Genomic DNA, 18,032 nt, shown 5'->3' with positions numbered 1-18,032 from the left:
TGGTATCCCTTTTCTTCCTACTTAATGTGAATTTAATCAGTGGACCTCAGCTCCACGGGATAAAAAGCTTTGTCCCCTGTTAAAGCAATTTCAAGCACCAGTGACCAGATTGTAGAGAGACAATTTTTTTCACCTTGTAGGCGCTGCCTTCCCACAAGTCTCTCCCTGTGTGCCAGACCATTCTGACCATCTCCTTTGAAACAAGGTTGTGACTCATCTCCCCTCTGACATGCTGGTGTCCAGTGAGCATGCTTGCAACAGCCCAGGGGGTTGCTGGCTGCTTGAACCTCTCCAGAGCCACCTGGGTGGGAACAAAGACTTCCCTGCCCTGCCCTGGGCTTCTTGGTAGACTTTGAGTTGGAGGTAGATGCCATTCTTGGCCAGCCTGACATATTGCCTGTGGGTTGTGTGGAGCCCAGGGACCTGAATTGATGACAACACAGTGGCTATAAGATAAGGCCTATGATGTATAATGATAAAGCTTATGTCAGTATGTTCACACTGTGCCAGGCACTTGGCTAAGCACCCTATGAGAACCACTCACTCTATCAGATAATACTATTATTATCTCCATTTCATGGATGGGAGAACGGAGGCAGAGGGATTGTTACTTGTGTCCGGATACATAGCCGGCCCATCGGGGAACAGGGTTTGGGGCTCAGGCAGCCTAACATTCGAATTTGAACTCTCACCACTACAGTATAAACGTGTTCACTGGAAGAACAATGACGTGTTAAATTCTTTTTTAAACTTGAATTCTATTTACTCAAAGAGTCACTTATATTTAGAATAGAGTTGTTCCCACAAAAGGATGATTTGGCATTCTCTTCTCTCAGCTGACAAGTCTTTGCGTTCATTACGCATGCGAGAACTGCAGTTTCTTCCATTTGACATTTTAAAAAATGCCCTTGGGGAAAAGAATAGGAAGCTCTTTTCTTTCCTCCTGATTTTTTGGCTTCCTTCTGGGAAAAATTCTGTCCTGCTGCCGGGACCCTGTCTTCTGCAGAGGCTCACACTGCCAGGGCTTGGGGTGCGTCGGAACAGGAGCTGCCCTGTCCTCCAGGGTCCCGGATGCCTGCACCGCAGGGGAACACCGGCCAGCTCCCTGAACCCAATGAACTCAGGAATGTTCTTGTATTTGTTTATTTATTTTGTTAAATTGCTCTGGTGTTTGGACTGCATATGCATTTCCCTGCTTCCCTGCTGCTCTCCAGTCAAGTTTATTAGCAGTTCTTCATAATAATCTTGTTTTTTCATAATAGCTTTGGTAAGACAATCGCCAAAAAAATATTATTTCCTTTTTTAGTTAGTAAACAGACGTCCTCTGCTGTTAAATCACACTTTTTTAAGAGAAAGAAACTGAAGGAAGAAACAATACGATATCAAGAGGCAATTTAACCAGCCCTGTGCACTAGGCAATGGCTTCAGATGCTGTCCGCAGGTTTCAAAAGTTCAAAAATGATGTTTTCTTCACAGAAGTCTTAAAAATAAATAGAGTTTGAAAAGGAAGAGTCAGGAGATAGGAGCCTCATGGTAAGATTTTTGACCTTTTGGCTCACACTCCTCTGAGGCAACTTACTAAGGTGTCTATTCTTATTTGTGCAAAATTATCCTTTCAGACATGGTCTGCGTACTTTGACACTCTCAAATGTTTATTTTCCTCATCAGTTATCAATTACCAACATTTAACTTTCGCCTTTCAGCACCTATTAAAGATATTTAATTTGCATTTCAAGCCAATCTTGGATTTTCAAGTGAAAATGGAAAGGTTTGTGGAGTGACTATAAATAGAAATTCACTCATCTGAAGATTCCTACTTTAATATAAAACATATTTTCACATAACAAGTATACAGTCTCTCATTTATCTTTCCACTAAGTTATGATGCTTTCTTAAATGTATTTTAAATGACAACAAAAGCATACATTTATTTGTCTATATTTTTAAGTTAATAACTTATGAAATTATAATAAAACCAGAAATTTTATCAGCTTCTCCATTTTTTTTCACTCTTCTCTTTCCCTATGCAACTTTTGGGTTGGCGAACATGGAAACGCTAAGACTTCTTAAGAATGATTTGGCGGCTCTTGTTTGGAAGGGTGTGGAGTAATGTAGTGTTCGATGAGGGAAAGTCTTCTCTGAAGTCTGGGGACTTGCCTTCCACTCCTTAGGTGGGCCAGCTCCTTAGGTGGACCTGTAGGCTGAGCACTGTGGGCGATTCTTAGGCCAACACAGGTACCCTGTGTTCCTCTAAAGTGTGCACGAAGACCAGGTGGCTGCCCGTAAACCAAGGCTGCCATCAAGTCATAAAAATGAATTTCTCTAAATTTGATGCATCTAAATTCAGAGCACAGTGAACTAACTTATCTCCTGAGTCCCCAGAAGATCACAAAACTAGTTTTATCGTATTATTTTTTCTGATTATAAAATTAGTGTATAGTTACTGTAAACTACAATGAAATCATTAGAGAAACCCTCCATGATCACCACCATGTGTGTTCCGCCAGCCCAATCCCAAGAGCTTCCATTGACAGTTTGGTGAAACTTCTGGATTTTTTCTATGTATTTCCAAATGTATTTGTAAAGCTAGATAGTTACTACTTTTATATAAATTATAGTCTATTTATTCAAATAGCAGTTTTTAAAATAATCTCCGGACTACAGAAACAAAGATTTGAGGAAAGATCAGTATTTGTATTCAAGTTGCCACTTACATTTCTCTGTCACAAACCAAAGTCAAAAAGAGATTACCTTTTTTTAAAGAGTTATTAAGTTGCAGTCTACAAATGTGCAAACTTATTGGCAGCAAATTGACTGATTTTACCAGTTAACCTCTACATGCAGAAGCCTTGACTGTAGAGTGAAGCATCTGAAATCCTGTGTAAACATGTGTGCTAATTGCAGTTTTTCAAGCATTTGCCTCCTCCTCAAAGCCCAAGGTTTTTGGTAATTATTTCATTTTGTAGCAGAAATTCTTGTACACTAATTCTATGTTTCACCAATACTGTGTCTAGAAAATGTATTGTTTGCTGAAAATAAATTCTAGGGATTTGATGGTCTTAGTAACTAAGAGTAGGATCCATTAGAATAAAGAGCCATACAGATATTATTGTGAGGATTTTATAATGGTCTTATTACTAGAGACTGGCAGGGTCCTGGCCTGGAAGTTAATGCTATTTCCCCAGATCTGAGAAGAGACTCAGTGAGTTCTTTTTGGTATAGTGCCCAAATATACTGCTAATGGGAGTGAAGATGGGTACAGCCTTTTTCAAAAGCAATTTGCAAGTGTCTATCAAGGACCTTAAAAATGTTCATACTTTTGATCCAATAATTCTACTTCTAAAAAGCTTGCTTAAGGAGATCATCTGAAATGCAAATAAAAATTGTTTGCAAATATGTTCATTTCTGTGTTTTCTTAATGGCAAAAAATTGGAGAGTAGCCTAAATACTGAGTTATTGGGGATTTGCTATATAAATTCTCAAAATATTGAGATTATATGGCCATTTACAGTTATACTTGTGAAAAAATGTCAATAACTTGGGGAGTGTTTATGATATAATATTAAGGGGAAAGCAGGATGCAAAACTGTTTCTACACTATGATTTCAATAATGAGAAACCTGCACACACACACATAAAACTGGAAGGAAATATTCCAGAATATTAATACTGATTATCTTGGATAATCAGTGAATTTGTAGATGACTAATATTTTCATTGCTGTATTTTCCTGTATCTTCTAAATTTTCTACAATGGGAATATTACTTGTTCAATCAGAAATTGTTATTTAAAGCAAGTGTTTGGTGACTTTATAAAATAACCTAAGTCATTCACATAATATTTACGTTTATATTTCTTCTTCTTGTGTGTGTGTGTGTGTGTGTGTGTGTGTGTGTGTGGTTCAGATATACACACTAAACATTACAGTGTTAGTATACCTTACAGTGGTATATTTGTTTTAATAAATCAGCTTACTTTAATTTCATGCAATAGGTAATTAAAATAAAGTTCAAGATTTGAGGGAAATTTATAGACTATTTTGTGGTGCAAAATAAGACCACAATCTGACAAGTCAATAATTTAGAACATTCTATAATGATCGGGGCTTTTGATTCTGAACAGGAGAGCCAGAAAAGACAACCTCAGAATAACTTACATTCTGTGCCCAAATATACTGGATGCTTTCTTTTATTAAATTAAGTGGGGTGTATATAAGCTTACATAGGTATAAATACACGCTATTTTTTCTTTCTCCCTGACTTGTTCCCCTCTCATTTACTTCTTCACTTCTTCCTGTAGCTTTCTTCAGGCCCTTTCTTGAACATTGATTCTTTCAGGCATTCAGTGCACACTTATTCAGTCAGTCAACAAGCACACCATACACCAGAATAAATGTACCATACATCAAATGGATCAGATATCTAAATCTAAAACATGAAACTCTTCAAATATAGAACACACAGATGAATTTGTTTATTACCAATGTATGAGGAAAGAATTTCAAGCTATAACTCAAAATCCAGATACAATAAAAGAAAAAGATTGATAAATTTCAAATATATTTATTTTAAAAATTTTTTGTAAGAAAAAAAGACACTATAAACAAAAAGACAAAATGAGAACCCAGGAGAAAATGTTTGCAACATTGTTAATAATAAATAGATAGTTTCCTTTCCTTCATACTAAGAGAAATGCAATTGAAAACTACACTTAGATACCTGTTCTCACCTATTGGATAGCAGATACACTCAGGGGAAAAGGCACTCATACACTGCTTGTGGCAGTGCACAATTACACAGCTTCTAAGGAGGGGAATTTGGCGAAATGAAACAAAAGACTTTTGCATTTACTCTTTGAGCCGGAAATCCCCTTTCTAGTACTTATCTTGAAGATACAGCCTCACAAATAGGAAGCCACATATGCATGAGGTTATTCACTGCAGGGTTATTTGTAATAGAAAAATGTTAGTCACAACCTAAATGCTCATCCATAGGAGACTGTTGTACTTAGCTAGTACATCCATGCAACAGAGAACAACAGAGCAGTACAAAAATGAGGAAAATCTTCAAGAAGTCATCTCAAAGAGTGAATTCCAGAATATGCTAAGTGGAAAAAAGCAAGATGTAAAGAGTAGATATGCCTATTTTTGCAAAGAGAAGCACAGAAAGTATAAACCAAAACTAATTAAGAATGATTACCATAGGATGTGGTGAGAATGAAGTAGAAGAGATAGGAAAGGAAGTGAGACTTTTAAGTGTATAATTTTGACTTTTGAAATGTGTAAATGCTTTACATATTAATAAAATAAAATTAAATCAAAATAGTAAATATTTTTGAAAATGAACAGAATCAATGACCCTAACTATACACCAAAACAATAATATAATCACACGGAATAAAGAATAAAGTAATTTCATATATATATACTAAAATCATAGTGTGAAAATTTGTTGGGAAATACGATATTCCACAGTCTCCAAGTATTTCCCCACAAATTACCTGTTAATTATGAAGGGGACAACACTTTGGCAATAGAGAGTGCTGACAGGTGCACCTTAATGAAGTGAGCTAACTGGGCATCACTCAGCAATGAAATGACTTGACCTTATGTGTGGAGAGATGCAGGGGGAAAGACACATCAACTCCGGGGTATTCCTGACAAAATGTTTAGCATGAATCTCAGGATGAAAAAAACCATTGGACAACTCCAGAAGGCAGGATATCCTATAAGACCCCTGGCCTGGACTCGTCAGAAATATCAAAGTCATGAAAGAGACCCTTTCCCTGCCCTAAACCAAAAGGTAGGAGGACTGTTTTAGATTCAAGGGAACTAAAGAGACATGACAATCAAATGCTATCAGAGTCTTTGATTGGATCCTGGATTTTGTTTAAAAAAACTACCTATTATAAAGGGCATTTTGGGTACAATTGGATAAATTGGAATATGCACCACATATTACATAAAATTATTGTATTAATGTTAAATTTCTTGGGTATGATTTTGGAACTGTGGTTTTGTGGGAGAGTGTCAGTTCTCAGGAGAAACATGATTAGGGGTGAAAGGTCATGATGTCTAACTTTTAAAGGTTCCTCAAATAAATTAATAAATAGGCAAATTTTACATATATATGTGAAAAGAAAAATAAATGTTTAAAAAGGCAGAATGAAACAAAATATGAAAATACTGTATTGTTAAAAGAGCTATGGATGATTGATGTGATAATATTTACAAATATAAATGGATATTTACAGTTTATCATTTATGCTTTTATTCATATTACTCATCACATTTTAAGCTGGATAAACTTCATAAAATCTTTTCTCAAACTCTCTGTTCCCTTTGGTTCTTATGCTATAGCATAATGCTTACATAGGTCTTTAGTTCAGTAGTTAAAATTAAAATTGAACAAGTGTTCAGCATTCCATTTTATGGAATTTGATTATATGATTAATTCACAGCAGGAATCCAGTTATGCATTAGATATTTGAGTCTTAAATAAGACAATGTGGATAAGGTTTTTCAAAATCATTTCTAATAGACTTTCCTCTATGAAGATATAATAATAATTCTTCAGATGGTGACTTGTCCCCTGAAAAGCATCTCATACCTCAGAGCAGAGAAGCACGCAGAATCCTTGTGTTATTCTGTATTAAAATATCTCTTTCAGGAGGTGAAATTGACTGTGTGGATAAGGATGGCAACACTCCTCTCCATGTGGCTGCAAGATATGGTCATGAGCTTTTGATTAACACCTTAATAACCAGCGGAGCTGACACAGCCAAGTAGGTTATTGCAAAAATACGGTAGAATAATTGCTGCATAGGGGAAGAGTGCCAAACAGACTCTGCCATGCGGTAGCTAGTTCCCATTGATAATCAGGTCAAGGTGGCTCTGTACCATTATATTAAACACAAATTAAATTTGACTTTTAATGATAGGTGCAAGGAAGAACCAACTTCATTTTTCAGCTACATAAGAATGAGACCTATCCCAGTGGTTTTAACTAAAGATACTTGAACTTTATTCCTAACTGTGTTCTTTCCAATGCTCATTGTTAGTTAAGCAGTAAAAACAAAATATAACTGGGTAAATTGAGTTTATTTGGGGTGCTTGCTCAGTTTTAATGATGCTGTTATAGGGTAGCAATTGAATACGTTTGCTACGTCGGAGAGAGTGACTGACCTCATTTTACGCTTCAGTTCAACAAGAATGTATGAAGTGTCTGTGTGTCTGTCACTTCATGACACTTACAAAAGAATTAAGTTATCTGGTTGATACCTTCAAGTACCTCATAACTTTGGTACGGGCCTAAGACCCATTTGAGTCAAAAAGGACATGCAAGATAGTGTATAATAGAGTTATAAATGATAGAACTTAAGTGGTAAAATGTTTTGTAGACAGTAAATGCCATAGAGTGTAGACAGGAAGAAGAGAGTGCAAAGGTGGCTGAAATTTTCTGAAAAGTCTTTAAGGAGAAGGTAAGTTTGAGGTAGGCTTTGAAGGATGAGAATTATCTGAGTAGAGCAGAGGACGGGTAGATGTGCCAAGCAGGGAGGAGAGCAGGAACGAAAGGAGAGTGTGACTTGGGGAAGAGCCTGGCCTGACAGCAGAGAGTGTGGTGCTGATGCCTGCTCTGTCCCGAGTGGAGTGTGGGGGTGGGTGGGGGTGGGATCACAGGCTTTACTGGGGCTCTACCAGTCCAAGCTGCCGCACTGCGTCCCATGTGACTTTGTCTGTTGACCAAACTCTCTGTGCCTGGGTTTCCTTACCTGAAAAATGAAAGTAATAATAACACCTACCCATAGGTTTGTTATGAGGATTAAATGACTTAATTACTAGAAAAGTGCTTGATATATGGTAAGAATATGAGTTAGATAAATGTATCTACTAAGGTTATTCAACAAGTTGACCCATGGAAAGCTCTCTGAATAGAGCCTGGCACACAGTAAACTGTCAGTAAATATTATCCAAATTAAAGAGGGCCTTAAACTCCTGAATGAGGAGTTTAGCCTTCATCACAGAGACTGTGGATAAGAATCATTGGATTTTTATGAAAAGAATAATACAAAGACAGTGTTATATTAGGAATTTTGTCTTATTTAGCAAATGTTATATAAGAGAATTGAAAGTCTTGCTTGAGAATGAGCTAAAATTTAAATGGTCCGGGCAAGCTCTGGTGGGATCATATTTTCAGATTGGGTCAGGTGTTCTTGAAGTGAATTATGTGACACGCTCTGGTAGATTTGTAGTTTATAATGATTTACCTGCATCAATTCAACATTAAGCTAAACCGGGTTGCAATTACTTTCTGGCTTCACAGTGCAGTGGAGAGGTGAGAACAAGAGCAAATGGCCGGGGCATCGTGAGATAGGTTACCATGGAGTTTTGCACCAGGCTATGGGAAGAGTCAAGGAAATACTGACCCTCTGGGTTCCCCAGAAGAGGTGACATTGCAACAAAGGAAGGGATGAGTAGGGGTTTGCCAGGTGGACAGACTTGCATGGGATGGAAAGATAGAGGGTGAAGCAAGGAAGGACTTTCTAGGAAGAGCAAAGAACAGCCACAAAGGCACAAAGGTGAATGGGCTGAAAATGGATTTGTGTATAAGCAGATCACTCTGATAGCAGTCCAGGCATATTGGAGGCAGTCCAGACTAGAAACACTTGGCAGCTCCTCACAAATGTCCAGGGAAGAACTTGGGCTAAGGCCAAGTCTATGAGTTGACAGAGGAGGGAAATGCTGACAGTAGAGTAGAGCTGCGAGGTGTCTCCTTTCAGAGGAGAAAGGAATCGGCCTCAGACGAAGGCCTTTGTGATGGGGTGTTGGAAATTAGAAGAAACAGCTCTGTGATGTGAAAAGAGCACCAGAGTTGGATTCAGAAGACTCTTAAGAAGTTCCCAAGTTCCCAACCAGACCTGGCTACCCAACGCCAGGCATCGTAAATGTAAAGTATTAATAAGGAGAAGTAAAATATGTAGGCACAAACCAAATGAGGGAGGAGTGCCAAACAGACTCTGCCATGCGGTAGCTAGTTCCCATTGATATCAGGTCAAGGTGGCTCTGTACCATTATACTAAACACAAATTAAATTTGACTTTTGATGATAGATGCAAGGAAGAACCAACTTCATTTTATTCCTAACTCTGTTCTTTCCAATGCTCATTGTTAATATTTTCAATGGTAATTTTTTTCTTTCAACTCGGGATTATTTGGGGAATATTGACCAAACCATGGCTTTCTGATTTTCTTCCCTATTTCTCTACTTGAATCTGTTTTAGGGATAAAATAAATTGGGCCCAATACTTTCTTAAAATTCTCCCCTGAAAAAATTCAATAGGCACAAGTTTTATTTCTTCATGATTATTTTGCCTTCAATTTATGCAAACCCACGCCAGGTGGCAAAAGTGCTTTAGAAATGACATTGTTGGGCAAGCAGCCTTTCCTTCCATTGACTGTGCTGTGCCCTGGGGAAACAGATGAGGGAAAAATGTTTCCCAGCTTCAAAGAGCTGCATCTGCTTTCTTTTGTCGCAGCATATCTGGGAATAAGACATGCTCCCTTCAGGAATGATGGCTCATCAAGGCAGTGATCTCGTGTGTGTGTGTGTGTGTGTGTGTGTGTGTGTGTGTGTGTGTGTGTGTGTGTGTGTGTGTTGTAGGGCAGTGCTGTGGGGAGGGAAACCACCTTAGGGAAAATATTAAAATGGGGGTGGGGTGGGTAGAAGATTAAATTTCCTGAAGTCCCAGAAAATCACTATTCTCTGAGCGCCTTCTGGGTTTATATTGCTGCTTACCGATGAGGAGGAAACAGGCCTTTCCTTCCATAAATATGTAAATAAACAAATATTATTTATAAAAATAGCCAAAATTAAATGGCCAAAATTAAGCCACCTTTTCATGGCATTATGGTTCTGATGGCGAAGGTTCAGGATACACTGCAGAATGGAGGTTTTGCAGTAACTTTAAGTGGTAGGGTAGTGGACTCATCACACTGCACACTCTTCAGAGACTTTTATTCAAATTACTGCCAAATTTTGTTCACACAAAGGCCTCAGTGTGCTGCATTACCATTGGCTCGCCCTTGCCTCAGATATATCATTTATGGATTGTCTATCTTAATTCTTTTCTCATTAGCCCATGCCAATTAAAGTAGCACAACACGGCATGAATGTGATCCTAAATACAAACACAGGCACTGAAATTTGGCAGTGTTATATAGTTAAAAGGTGGTCATTCAGATGAGCCAAAATACACTTTTATGCCAGTTGTTTTAAACTGTCATCAAAATGAAAAGACAGTTTATAAATTCTTGTGCAGGACTCTTAGGGCCCCAGAGTATTTCCAGGGACCCCCAGTGATGCACTGAGTAGTTGGAGAAACATTATGAGTAAAAGGGGAGAAAGATAAGAGAATTTCCAGTGGAGGGACCTGCATGTGCAAATGCATAGGAGAAAACCTGGCTCTTGGGAGGAGTGGAGAGAGTTCAGTGAGATTCTAGAAGATACACATGTTACACAAAAGCTGCATCAAGAAGGGGCCTTGTGAGCTGCATTAGTGTCCTTGGATTTGATTGAAAAGGAACCACTGAAAATGTCGGATTTGATTGAAAAGGAACCACTGAAAATGTCTGTTGCAAATAGCAAGGACCAAGCCTCATTTTATCAGTTATAACCAAATACGTAGTAATTTAGGGATCCATGATAAGTACCTGCAATGACATAGATAAAATTTATAAGGAATTGATTTTTAAAAATCAGAAAATCATCCTATTCTCATTTTAGGAAATGTTTTTATCTTGGGTAAAACTAAACCAATCTCCCTTTCCTAGGAGAATTGTAACATAATAACTGTAAAGTATTTTGAAACAGAAAGATAATAGAAATGCTAGCTGATGGCTATTCATTCTTTGCTTTTAAAGACTCACGTACCTGATTTTAAGGACGCACAACTTGATTACAGTTTCAAAACTCACAGACTGCAGATTACACAATTTTGCTAATAATTACAAGGATAATAATAATATTAACACGCATGCTGTAAGTTTGCCAGGTGGCAGACACTCCACTTAGCACTTTACCTGCATTATCTCGATTAACCCTTCCAATTGCTCTATGAGGCAGACACTGTTATTATCTTTATTATCCTGATGAGGGAACTGTTGTGTAACTTGCAGAGATCAAATAGCTAGCAAGTGGCAGAACCAGACTCAAATCCAAAGTTTCTGACCCCATCATCTTAATCACAGTGCTGCTTACCTTGTGGCCAGAGGGAAAGCTCTAGAAAAGACAGCATGTAGGAAGGGCCATGTCTCCTGGATGCCAAGGGAAAAATTTAAAAGAACAGATATTCTAATGATACCAAAGCCTTTCCTCACCTCAGAGAGCTCTCCATGGCGGACAGTCTTTCAGGCCTCATCTATTCTGAAATAACTGAGTAGGAGATGCCAGCTGATAGCTAAATTAGAAATAGCTAATACAAATATGTCCCATTAATTTTATGACTGGCCAAATAAATGTAGCAATTTAACTGGAATTGGTCTCCTCTTTCCTGCAATTTATGCATTGTTAAGTTTTGTGTTATCTGGCATCTTTATTTCTCAGTCTTCCTTGATGTATACCTGATAGCATGAGAGCGATACTTCCTATTCGTCTAAGACAACCAAATTCTAATTTTCTTGCTAGGTTTCTTGATCCTTCCTTCATAAGCAGTCTTATTTTATAGCAAGGGAGTAATTTTATTTTGAAATGCATGAATGGTTTCTGAAGTGATTCAGAGATTCTGAATTCTACTTTTCTTCTTTTCAGTCACGACCTGATACTGAGTTTTCCTATTTGAATCAAAGGATGATTCAGATTCCTATCTCGATCATATTCAAGTTCAAATGCCAGTATAACTAGAGTTTAAATTAATATTTCAAAACCTACATGGAGGTAGCAGCTTTTTCTTAACTATGGAATAAAAATTGTATATAAAACAGAATTTTTGCTAGATCTTTTAAATTAGAGTGCTTCCTATCTCTCTTATCTTCTAAGGTTTATAAGTAGTAATGAACAAAAATGAATTAATTAGCTAATGTAGAGTATGATGAATTATCTAAAGACAGGGGTGTTAAGTGACAAGATTGATTAGAAGTTATTGATAATGAAGCTTGTAGAATATATTACAATAGTATTACTGTTATACTATCACATAACTTTTTATATTTTCTCCATTGGTTTCTTATGGAGTTTGATAATATTTTCTCCAGTTCAATTGCTTGCAGTATTTTGTATAGAAGTATATATTTTATGTATCTTTAAATATATATATGCATATACATATACATGTGTGTGTGTGTGTGTGTGTGTGTGTGTGTGTGTATTTTTTTTTAAAGAATGAGGAAAGCTAAAAGAAATTTTGAGAAATCCAGCCCTTGATTTCAGGCATATGGACTTAAAACCATCCTAAAAAATATTCTATCCATTTTCCTCTTCCCAATATACAGAGATATTTCATCATGTATTTTTGCCTTACCTCCCCAAAGCAAATAAAAGGGATAGATAAAATCAAGTTAGTTTAAAGTTCCATTTAGTAATAAGCTTTTAAAGTATGAAAAACAAATTTACCTGAAAACATATGTTTCGCTTGTATCATGGGAGAACAGTATAAATGGTAGCATAAATAGAAAAAGCTTTTCGCCCCTCCCCCAACTTCCTCTTCCTGTTTGTGATTATCCAAGTCGTCACTGATGCAATTGCTTTTCAGAATTTTTTTTTTTTTTTTTGGTAAGTGATTAGAAAGGCAATTACAAGCAGTTCTCCTCTACATGACACTACCCAAAAGATGGGCAAATTGCATCTCTTGATGGATGCCAGCTATTATATACACTGGGTTGGTAATCTCCTTATAGGGAAAGGAAAATGAACAGAGGGAAGACTGAACAAAAACACCAATAAATAGATGTCATCATGGAAAGAAAGAGTGGTAGTTAATTGTGGACAGACTAGGATTTTGCAGAATACTATGAAATATCTGTGAATATGTATATGCTTTCACACATTCACATATACATAATAATTTTTGAAATAGCATATAAAATCCATATATCCAAAGCTTAACAAATTCAAATCATATGCCAATGTGTTTTTTTATGACAATCTGAAAATGGTCCAAAGGAGAAGAAATTTAGGTAGTTGGTGCTGCAGGGTGGTAAATGTATATGGCTCCATACTTGCTTATGTTATGCAGAGAATTTACAAAATCTGAAATATATCATTTGAATAAAATGAGACATTATGAGAAATAATCATTGACATTATTATAAATGCTTTGTAAGCACACAGGAGCTGCTCACTGATACTGTTTATTAGGAGCTACAATCCAGCACACGGCTTCTTGTCCTTGTTCCAGGAGGAGAGGGGAGGGGGTTTAATTCTGAAGGCGGAAAGTGCTGCTATCAGAAAGCTGCCTGTTCCTTAAGGGGTCATCCTGGAAACTGTGTTTTGGTGGGGGATCAGTCTAAAAAGTCCTTTTCTAAGATTCTTTCTGTAGTACTATTAGGAGAAATATGCTAGGTTTATGAAATCTATATAAGATAATGTTCATCTCTCCTAATTGTGTTTTTGTGACTGGTATCCTGATGTGGGTTAATGTGCAGCATTACCTATTAGGAAGATGAAGTTTCACCTGCAAAAGGTAAACATTAGTTTTATTGTCATCCAAAATTTTATTTTCAAAAATACCGCCATTATCAACTCTTAGCAAGGTGTTTCTTTATTAATTCAGGGAATTAAACAGGTTGCTTTTTTAAGATGGAAGTTAGTCTTGGTCAGCATTGTTATCTCTAGCACTTAGCATGGTATCTGATACTTAGTGTCAAATAGAAGTGTTTATGAATGAATGAATGAATGAGATCTGAAACCACTAAACTGAAAGAAAACGAGAGAGAGATTAGTTTTAAATTCAGAAAGAGTCACTGTTTATGTGAAATTAATTTTCCTAAAAAATATGCATTCCTATTGTTATGGGCTTTTAAGTCTGCCTTGTAGCCAGAATTTCTTTTTTAATTTAAGGTAAAAAATGATTGTATAATTGCTTACGGGATAGAAGAATTGCAAAATTATTTTAGCTGGGAGTTCCCAAGCAAGGCATTGCATCTTTAATTTTCATCAGGGAACTTCTAGAAAGGCAGTTGTCCTTCTGCATGTTACCATGAGCTGCTCTGTTTTTTTTTCCCTCCCCAGGTGTGGCATCCATAGCATGTTCCCCTTACATTTAGCTGCCCTAAATGCTCATTCTGACTGCTGCAGAAAGTTATTATCATCGGGTAAGTAAATCCATTACCAAAGATGAGGCTTAGTGTAAGTGTGTCACATGGCTTCAGGTGTCTGGTCAGAGTGAGTGGCTGTCTGTGCTTCATGTCATTATCTGACTTGGAAGGATGAGTTGTGTACCACAGCTAACTGCATACTGACAGCTCCCACCATGCTGACAGCTCCCAGCAGTCCTTGGTGTTGAAGCTCTTTGAATATCAGTATTCCTGCCCCAAACTGAGAGTCTTGCCTGTTTTTCAATTTAAACTTGATGATCCCCATGAGAAAGCGCCAGGGAAGGCCAGAGCTTGCAGGAAATTTAGATCACGGAGGCAAAAAATATCTTTGAAGCTTAAAATAGTAACTTAAAATTTAATATTTTTTAACAAAAGAAAAAGACTACCCCCCCCACACACACACACGCATACCATTTTAATGGTAGAAAATGTTGTCTTCCCATTCTACTCTGTGGGATCTGAAAAATCACGATAATAAGGCTTAATTTTTATTTTTTTAAATGTGGAGCCAAGAAATTCTTTCTGGCTTGAAGTTTTGCTCATCTTTTATTATCAACACTTCTGCCAACATCTACTTTAAGAAGTTCCTAGGCTTTCAAAGGTGATAGAGGTCTGCAAAGCAAAGATTGTTTATGAATTAATTCCTCAGATAACCCAGAAGCATTTTTTTTCCCTTTAGGTACTTTCCCCTTGGTTGATTCTGTTTTTACTCTTTTGGCATGTTTAAAAATAATACCTGCATGAAGGCATGCTTCCCAAATCTTAAACATCCCAACGCTAGGAATACATTTAAGAAAATACCTATTCCAGCATGTTAAGATTACTCCTCTGCCTTCCATGTTTCCTCTATGTGTTCTGTCTGCCTGTCCATTGCCCCCCTTATCTCAAATGGTTTCATTGATTTCTATCCTGTGATTGAAAAATGGGACTGTGGTTCACCCAGGGCTGAATATGAAAATAAATTCTTCTCGACTTCACGGTTCTTCCTGTAAAATTGCCAAGCTTGAGCAATTACCATTCGTTTCCATGACAACCTCTTTCTGACTACAAATGCTTGCATTCTGGTTTTTCTACTAACTGATTTTTCTGTCTCTGCAATGTTTCTTGTGGTTTAACTAGGACAAAAGTATAGCATAGTATCCTTGTTTAGTAATGAGCACGTGCTGTCTGCAGGCTTTGAAATAGACACCCCAGATAAATTTGGAAGAACGTGTCTTCATGCTGCTGCTGCAGGAGGGTGAGTAGTTAGCAATTTCAGTTATTATCTCATGACTTAATTACTAATTCATCGTAACTGACTTGAGCTTATCTTAACTCACTTAAGTTGTCTGTGAATCAAAGCTGGTTTCCTTAATATAATGTGTAAGAATCATTTATAGCAATACCAAACATCACCACATTGCATTTCTATATTACTTGCATTTTCTTCTTCCAAAGAAAAATTCTGTGCCCATCTCATATAGCTAATAGTTTTTCTTTTTCTGTCTTTCTCTCTTTTTCACTACTTTCTTTTCTTTCATTTTTTTAAACTGTGGATCTTTGTGGCCTAAAGAATAATTTTACTTTGTACTTTCCCCACCCAGAGAAAATAATTTGAGATTTGTTCCTAAATTGTTCCTCTTTTGTTGCTGGTAGGTGTGTGATGATAAAGGAATCCAAGACTGAATTAATTCATCTCCATTTAGAGACATCTTTTTTCCTTTTTAAAAAACTGATTTTTAAGTCCTTATTTGATTGAATGTGAAACAAAGGTCAAGAAAACCCAAAGGATAAGCAAGAATTGATTTAATCCTTGAATTTTTTGGAGTTGTAAAGAGAATTTTTCATCAGATACTCTTTTTTCACGTCAGTGATAGGATTTTCATGTCAGCTCCGATCAATAAATTGTTGATAAATGGCCACACATTGACTAAACATGGCTTCTCCTGGATAATTTTGTTTGGGGAAGGTGTTGGTTCTTAGTCAATTTTTTGGTCCTTAAGGAACAACAAAGCTTCTATATTTATCATCTGTTATTACCAAAGGCATTACCTATTAATCAGAGGTGGACTGACAGTGAAGCTTTAGGGCCCCTTATTTATATGGGTCCCTTCCAAAGTGTTGTGCCTAGTTTTGTATTCATAATTTTATATTCTTTTTTGAAAGAGCCCCTCTCCTCCCACCCACAAATTGTATGAGCTTCATAAGCCATGAACCCAGACCTTCCTCTGCCCTTAATTCTATGGCACCACTCAGTAAGAGATGGGTGCTTTATATCAATCGACATGCTACACCCATACATAATTTTCTTAGACACCTCTTATATTTTATGACTAGAACAGCTGGTTCTGTAAGAAAAGTGGCTATGAAGTGTAGGTGTTGGTGGGGAGAGCCCTGCTCAGTTTTGTCATCAAGAAGATCATTTTTAAAATTTAAATTATAATAAAATAATACATTCTAAGTTGCTTTTTAGTATCCCAAATTTAGAAAAATGAGAGATGATTATTTCTGTTTATGCCTACATTTTAAAAATATTTATCAGACCTGTACAGAAAGTGGCAACACATTCATTTTGGATTCGTGTCTGAAACTCCTATTAGAATTAATATTTAGCTTCATGCCCTCCAATAGGAAAATTCACTTCAGTGGGTCCTTTTCTCTCTACTAAACATGATTTATTGCTTCTGCAAGTGACAAAGAAGCTTTGAAAGATCGCTATGCTCCATTACATCATTTTAGGCCATGGCTCTGCACATTTATTTACCTAGATTACAGAGACAGGAAAATGCAGCTATTTTATTTTCCATTAGGGAGTGTCTAGGTCAAAAATGGTTATCATGGTGAATTCATTCTGCTGTGATAAAAGGTAGTGCTCATCCACTCTGGCTCATTGTTTAAAGGTGACATGAAATTATTATGGGTTGAATGGTTGTTTCATAAACTCTCGATGGTTTTGAAAATGAATTTTAGGATAAATGATGAAACCATTACTGAAAGGTTTAACCATATAATAATCGATAAATTCCTTAATCATGCCATTGCAAAGGTTCCATAAAACTCTTTATTGATTTATTAGCTTTTAAAGAGGAATTTTAGGAACTCTAGATGCTTAAGATATGGCATTAATCCAATATGTTCAGGTGATTTTTTTCTTAGCAGAATTTAAACCTGGAGTTCCCATTTTATCTTGGCCTCTTTCCGCAGAAAATGCCTCTTTCTGAGAATAGGCCAGTGACTGACCTCTACTGTCTTAATGTGTTTTCCCTGTCTTTCTAGTAATGTGGAATGTATAAAACTCTTGCAGAGCAGTGGAGCGGATTTCCATAAAAAGGACAAGTGTGGGAGGTATGTAATCAGGGAGCTCTGCTTCGAGTGCCTAAATAAAAGAAAGGGGAAGCTGTCCATCTGGAAATCATGTTATGTTTAAGTGGTAAGCAGGGGAACTAGCTGGAGAGATACCATGCCCAAAGGAAATTCCTTCTTATAGAAAAATGCCAACAAAGCAGGCACAAGCCGTAAGGAAAGCACTCTCACACCTTCTGTTTAGAAATGCCAATTGTTTCTCTTCTTTCAAATTTTTTTTAACTTCCTACATGGATATAGTTTGGCAAATTCTATTTGTAGCAAGTACAACTCTTTAGCCCTCCCAACCCAGAATTTGGTCATCACATCTGGATCATTTTATTATGTTTATTGGACAGTTTATCTTGGAATAAATTTTTAGACATGTGTAGAACATTAAAA

General features: G+C 36.8%; 1 protein-coding gene across 4 annotated transcripts in view; it reads left to right on the top strand.

Annotated features, from left to right (window-relative positions):
• The window catches only part of ANKRD44 (ankyrin repeat domain 44), a 351,473-nt gene that overhangs the window by 241,970 nt on the left and 91,471 nt on the right, over positions 1-18,032 (top strand). For all 4 annotated transcript variants that reach the window (XM_037848889.1, XM_037848890.1, XM_037848888.1 and 1 more), the window contains exons 10-13: positions 6,670-6,784; positions 14,224-14,306; positions 15,483-15,546; positions 17,565-17,633. In XM_037848889.1, coding sequence (XP_037704817.1) covers positions 6,670-6,784; positions 14,224-14,306; positions 15,483-15,546; positions 17,565-17,633 — 331 coding nt within the window. The remainder of the gene's footprint in view (positions 1-6,669; positions 6,785-14,223; positions 14,307-15,482; positions 15,547-17,564; positions 17,634-18,032) is intronic.

Source organism: Choloepus didactylus, chromosome 9 (assembly GCF_015220235.1).
Source record: "Choloepus didactylus isolate mChoDid1 chromosome 9, mChoDid1.pri, whole genome shotgun sequence".
NCBI classification, from domain to species: Eukaryota; Metazoa; Chordata; class Mammalia; order Pilosa; family Megalonychidae; genus Choloepus; species Choloepus didactylus.
Note: the sequence above shows the minus strand (reverse complement) of the source record. Positions and strands in the feature narration are given on the sequence as shown.